Source organism: Natrix helvetica (genome assembly GCF_964273705.1).
Source record: "Natrix helvetica genome assembly, chromosome: Z".
Lineage (NCBI taxonomy): Eukaryota > Metazoa > Chordata > Lepidosauria > Squamata > Natricidae > Natrix > Natrix helvetica.
In genome coordinates this window covers 7,945,232-7,952,234 of record NC_138554.1, presented here as the reverse complement: position 1 = coordinate 7,952,234, position 7,003 = coordinate 7,945,232, and the positions used below count along the sequence as shown (strand labels likewise).

At 39.1% G+C, this 7,003-nt stretch overlaps 1 protein-coding gene across 1 annotated transcript; it reads right to left on the bottom strand.

Annotated features, from left to right (window-relative positions):
• Positions 1-3,660: 3,660 nt before the first annotated feature.
• Positions 3,661-4,605, bottom strand: LOC309401246 (olfactory receptor 6E1-like; the record flags this gene model as incomplete). Its single annotated transcript, XM_081970314.1, has 1 exon — positions 3,661-4,605. The coding sequence occupies one exon, from the start codon at positions 4,603-4,605 to the stop codon at positions 3,661-3,663; it is 945 nt and encodes a 314-aa protein (XP_081826440.1).
• Between the last annotated feature and the right edge of the window lie 2,398 nt (positions 4,606-7,003).

The window sequence follows — 7,003 nt, the reverse complement described above, 5'->3', positions numbered from 1 at the left end:
AGGCCGCAAATTAAGACACCACACAAAGAGTTAGTTCGAGGTAGGCAAGCACAGTGCTTGGAGGATGTATGGCTACATTCCTCCTGACATGTTCTGTACAGACCCTTTTATTAAGCAGTTTCCTTAGGGCGGGGGAGTGGACACATACAAAGAAGTACATTCAGCAATTTTCCACAAGAAAATAATTAATAGGTATGTAGCAGTTAAGGGGTTTTCAAAAACATCCCTAATAATGCATCGTATACACAGTTAGATATTTGCAGTTAACCAACAACCTATACAAACGCTATGCTAAGCTAGATAAACGGTTAGTTAAATATTGTGGTCAGCAAACATCCTATACACAGTTAGATATTTGCAGTTAACCATCAACCTATGCAAGCACTATGTATGTTAAAGGTCACATTCTCATGGCCTACTTTCGTTTCAGCTTCAACAAGGCCTGAACCAAACTACTGTCATGCATTCACAGTCCTGCCTTCAGGTGATTTGGAGAATAAGTTTACCTCCCCCCCCACTTGTTTGCAACAGCCCCTGAGATATTGGAACACTGCTATCATGTCTCCCCCAGTCCTTCTTTTCATTTAACTAGAAGCAGTGAGTTGCATTGCACCCAGTTGTTGTGTGGCTTATGTGTAGCATGAAGTAGTCATTTATGGTTTGCAAACCATGGTTTGTGACTAGTATAATGTCCAACTTTCACCACTCGTGTCATCATTTAAGAACAATAAAGCCGTTTGCAATTGGGTCCACTAAGTTATCTTGTATATTCTTATGTAAATATTGGAAGCAGATATAATTTATATTTGCTTCCCAACCAGCCCCAAGCATTATGAATCAGAAATCACCCGACTTAATCTTCTTTTGAACTCTGATATCTGTTCCTTAGTTTCACAAAGTAATATTTCAGCTCACCACTCTTGAAAATCAGAAACATTAAAACATCCAAAAAACACTCACGCCTTGCAAACTACACTAAAAAAATGTATTCACATATTTTCAAGATCCTTGCTATATTTGTCATCTCAATCACCCTGATAAAATCAATATTCTAGATTGTCATTTTTAATACGGTTACAAACCAGAAGCAAAGCAAAAATATCCAACTTTCAATCGCTACTATATTTTTGGTTAGACATTGTATATTCACCACTTGGAATCATATCAATCATAGTAGTATCTGCATAATTTTTGTACTCCCTACGCCTTTTTTAATCTAGTAAAAACATTTTCTAGATTACTAAACTATGTTAATTTTGCTTATAAACGAGAAGCAAAGGAAATATATTCTTAAAATATTACCCCTGAATTCATTGTTTTTTGGGGAAAAGTACAGCTTGCTCCATTTTCAGTGCTGTTGAGAAGGTGCCTTGTCTTCTTGGTTCACAGCTGTGTAATTTGTTTCTCTTTTTCTTCTGTATCTTTTTATGGCAATGAAGATAGACGCCACCTCTCAATAAGTACTAAATATGATCATTGTTTTGAAGCCCATGGTGCATGAGGTATTCAAGATTGGCTCATGCAATTCCTCAGGGGCTCAGGGAAAAAAAGTATTATACTAATTAGTCAATACTAATAATGTTAGATGGTTTTAAATTAGTATTATCCTTAGTATTTATTTGAGAGCTATGTTTCCTGGGATTTCCTTATCACACAGTTTAATGCAACCCATCAAAATCCTAATCCACCCAAGGCATTTTGCAATTATTTCCAAGGGATGTGCAAATCTGTCCCCGCTTCAGTTGAAGATTGATTTGATTATCCGTTCGATTCAGATCAAATAATACAAATCAGTCCACTCTCAATCAATTTGGAGTAGAAAAGTAGAAATACAATTTTTGCAAAACTCATGGAAAATGGTGGAAATCAGGTGGAGTGGCATGTGTCTCCTTCCACTGGCCAATATTAATAAAACAAAACCTCCCAGTGAGACAGCGGATTCCGACAGAAGATACCTGAGGAAGAATTGCAGAGCATCAGAGAACCTAATCAGAACTTGGAAGGCGGTGTCCATTTTTGCTCTGGACTCATTTTTCTTTTATCTAAGTTGAGTTTGGCTTGAATTCTGAGTCATTCAAGAACATTCCCCCTTCTTTCAATCCCTCCTTGACATTTGGATACCAAAAGGGGGATAAAAATGAGGACTATAAGTCACAGTGAGCAAGGGAATGGGAGGAAGGTCTTCAGAGGTGGGCTGCACACACTTTAAAAGCCAGTTCGCCGAAAATGTAAGCATGTGTGCCTTCCACATTAGAGTGCCACAACTCAAACAAGGCTTTTCTGATGGGGGAGGCTTCTTGCACCCCTGCTAGGTCCCTGATGGTGAAGCCATGGCATGCGTGGTGGCCATAGGTGGCACATGGAGCCATATTTGCCAACATGCAAGCTGTCAGCTCTGGTATGCATGCACAAGCAAGCCAGCTGATTTTTCAACCTTCCTAAGGGTTGAGGGAGACTGTTTCAGCCCTCACTATGCTTCAGGAAAGGCTCTGGAAGCTGGGAAGGCTGATTTTGGTCCCAACAGGCCAACCTGAAGTTCAGGAACACAATTTCTTGCACAGTGTATGAAAAAGGTTCGCCATTTTCTATTGCTATGCTAGGTCAACCACAGTTAGCAGAATGGGCAAGGTGCACTAATCAGCTGGACAGCAGTGCAGGGCGAGCAAGCCGGAAAGTGAGATATCTAGGACTGGATAATATTGGAGTGGGTGGGTGGGGCTACCTGGTGCTCAGAACTACCAGTCCAGGGAAACTAGTCTGAACATGCAGATACCACCACTGGAGGTCTTGCCTTCCAGCTTCCCACAACATGCCAAAGCAACTTTGCCTGAATTTTTGGTAGGTTTTGAGAAATGAGATGCTGTAACTATGAACTTGTATGTTGGTTTCAATTAATAAATAAAATCACTACGTTAGGAACTTCTTTGATTTATTTTATATATGAAGCCTGTTTGTAATCCACCTCATATTGAGGTGACCGTGGGCAGCTTACCAAAATGAATTTCTACATTCTCTAGCCCCAGATCTCACGTTTCATGCCTTCCCTATGCATTTTCTGTTATATTCCGGTTTATTCAGGATTATGGGATTATGATATTCCATAATCACAGACCTCCGTATCCCACTTCTGTTATTCTTGTTGGGATAAAACTTCAAGAGAAATAATCACATTCACTAATATTGATTCCATACATTAACCAAGACTGAATCTTTTATTGTATTGCATATGATCCACACAAAGGGTGTATTAGTAACATACATTTAGACACAAGAAACAATTAGCTGAGGGTAGCTGTACATCATGGAACTATAAGTTATTGTGAGCAAGAGAAAGGAAGGGAGGTCTTTCCTACCATCTTCCCCCAATATGCCAAAGCAACTTTGTGTGAATTCTTGGTAGGTCTTGAGAAATGAGATGCTACAATTTCAAAAGTTCATCAGCTTGTGGGTTGGTTTGAATTAACCAACAAATACCACTTTCTTAGAAGTTTGTTTTATTCATTTTATTTATTAAACCAATTTGTTGCCTACCTCATATTGTAGTCACTATAGGAAGCTTACGGACATAAATTTCTACATTCTCTATCCCTGGAACACACGTTTCATTCCTTCCCTGTGGATTTTCTGTTCTATTCAGGTTCATTCTGAATCAATAGCAAATCATCTCAATTTCTTGCAAAACCCAACCCATTGTCTCAATTCAGCCTTCAAAGCATCTTGCACTTGTCTGTTCCTCAAACAGTATATGATTGGGATGAGAAAAGGAACCATAACAGTATTCAAAAGAGCCACCATTTTGTTGTAATCCAATCCAATGGTGCCTTTCGGCTTGATGTACATGAAAATGCAACTGCTGTAAGCGATGGTGACCACGGTCAAGTGGGAAGCACAAGTGGAGAAGGTCTTCTTCCTCCCTGTGGTGGATGGGATGCGCAGAACGGTGGAAACGATTTTGACGTAAGAGACAATGTTGACACTTAAGGTCCCAAGGAGAGAGAATGTGGCAATCACAAAACTAATCATTTCTAGAAAACTGGTGTCAACACATACCAGTTTCATTAAGGGTCCACTGTCACAAAAGAAATGATCCATGATGTTAGGACCACAAAACGACATCAGAAATAAATGAATGGATGGAGGTAGAATTAGAGATATTCCCCCAGCCAAGCAACAAATGACCAACAACGAGCAAATTCGGGTATTCATGATGGTTGGGTAGTGAAGTGGGTTACAGATGGCTATGTATCGATCAACCGACATTGTGGCCAGTAAGAGAAACTCAGCGGTACCAAGGGCCAAATACAGAAATGTCTGTATGAAGCAACCAGCTAAAGAGATGCTCTTACTCCCTGTAGCTATGTTGACCAGTGCTTTGGGAATTACAGTACTCATATACCCAATATCTACCCATGCCAAATATCGGAGGAAGAAATACATTGGGCTACGGAGCTGAACATTCACCTGTGTGATAATAATAATCAACATGTTTCCTATTAAAGTCGAAAGATAAATTGCAGACAGCAGGAGAAAAAGGCTAACCTCAAGGAGAAAGTTGTCAGTCAGCCCCAGCAATATGAATTCCCTTACTGTGGTCCTATTTGTCATCAGTCCATTCCTAAAAACAGTGTGAAATTTTTAATTTTCCAATCTCCCTTCTTCTTTTCATTGCAGGTTTCAAATGAGCCTCAGCTTCTCCGTTTCCATCCTTTGCATTACAAACAAAGAGAAGTTAAAACATGATGGTTGTAATTAAAGCCAGACTCTTCTAAAATGTTATTCTAAGAACTCCATATCCTTATCATCTAATTCCAGGTCTGGTTAACCCAAGGTGGAGTTAGGTGGGATCCCTCCCTGTTTCAATCTGTCAAAAACAATTCATCCTTGTGGACATGCAAAGATCTGTCTCGGGGTGATGATTTTTATTTTTCTGATTTCACCTTTGTTCGGTTTCCTCCAGTCTGTTTTCCTGAGATGGGTCCAAATTTTCTTTTGAGTCCTTTACCTAAAACCAACGTGAATAGATGAATGTGATCAAAACCGATGTGAATAGACAACGATGATTGTGTGTGTGTGTGTGTGTGTGATCCTGGCCAGCGTAAGGTTGACTCATCCTTCCATCCTTCCAAGGTCAGCAAAATAAGGACCAGATTGTTGGGGGCGTTTTCCTGACTCTGTAAACTGCCTAAATAGGTCTGCAAAAATACTGTGAAACACTTTGTAAACTGAAGTGCTATGGCTGTTGAGATTCCACTAACTTGGATGATCTCATTCTCCACAAACGATGATTTTGTGTCTGTGTGTGTGTGTGTGTGTGTGTGTGTGTGTGTGTGTGTGTGAGAGAGAGAGAGAGAGAGAGAGAGAGAGAGAGAGAGAGAGAGAGAGAGAGAGAGAGAGAGAGAGAGAGAGAGAAAGCTAAAATATATGAAGAACAGTTGCAGGAATTGGGTATATCTGGTATAATGAAAAGGAGTTCTAGGTGGAACATTCTACCATACGTGGTGGACATGCTCCATCACAAGGAAATATTGGTGTAAAATTCAGAAATGGCTGGAAGAAATTACAGCGCAAAAGATAGAATTGAAACCGGAATCCTTCTTATTAGGAATGTTAGACCTGAAAACGGACAAAAAAATTCAATACATAATACTACACATACTCACTGCAGCTAAAACAACCTTCGCACAAAACTGGAAACAAATCAATATACCCGCAGATGAAACAATAATTAGAAAAGTACTCGAATGTGCAGAGATGGACAAAATGACCATGGAACTAAAAGAAAGAGATGAATCGGGTTTCTATAAAATATGGAATAGAATTTATAAGTGGCTAGAAAACGGAAGCCAAAACAGGAAATAGAAGTCTTTGTCTTTTTTTTTCTAAATTAGTATTGAATAAAAATTAACCAAAGTTACTAATTACTATTAAAATATTGAGCACAATGCAAGTATAATGGTGATATGAACAATTAATATTATTACAAGGATTAGTACAATTGTTATTACACTATTACAGAAGTTAAAATCAAATACAATACAATAGCAGCGTTGGAAGAGACCTTGGAGGTCTTCTAGTCCAACCCCCTGCCTAGGCAGGAAACCCTATACCGTTTCAGACAAATGTCTATCCAACATCTTCTTAAAGACTTCCAGTGTTGGGGCATTCACAACTTCTGGAGGCAAGCTGTTCCACTGATTAATTGTTCTAACTGTCAGGAAGTTTCTCCTCAGTTCTAAGTTGCTTCTCTCCTGATTTAGTTTCCACCCATTGCTTCTTGTTCTACCCTCAGGTACCTTGGAGAATAGCTTGACTCCCTCTTCTTTGTGGCAACCCTTGAGATATTGGAACACTGCTATCATGTCTCCCCTAGTCCTTCTTTTCAATAAACTAGACATACCCAGTTCCTGCAACCGTTCTTCATATGTTTTAGTCTCAATGGGAAGGCAACGGAGAATGGAGAACTATAAAGGCTAAACATGAATGCTGATATAGAAGACTGTATAACTATTTTATATTGTTGTGTTTGTCTTGTTTTTTTCTTTTGTGTATCTGTGTGTGTGTTTTCTGTTTTTAAAGGTAAAAATATGTAATAAAAGCTATTTAAAAAGAAAAGAAAAAGAGGACTAGAGGTGACATGAGAGCAGTATTCCAGTATTTCAGGGGCTCCTAGTCCAAACCCCTGTCAAGCAGGAGACCCTATACCATTTTAAAGAAGTGGTTGTCCAGACCCTTCTTAAAAGCCTCTTGTGGTTGAAGCAACCACATTTCTGAAGACAAGCTGTTCCATTGCTTTATTGTTCTTATGAATCACAGAATTCCATTCCCCACTTTTCTTATTCTAACTGGGATAAAACTTCAAGAGGAATAGCCACATGCACCAATATTAACACTAAACATAAACCAAGGCCAAATCTTTTATTGTATTGTACTATTTATGATTGTGGTGACATGGTAGCAGTGTTCTAATATTTGATAGGCGGCCACAAAGAAGAGGGAGTTAAAC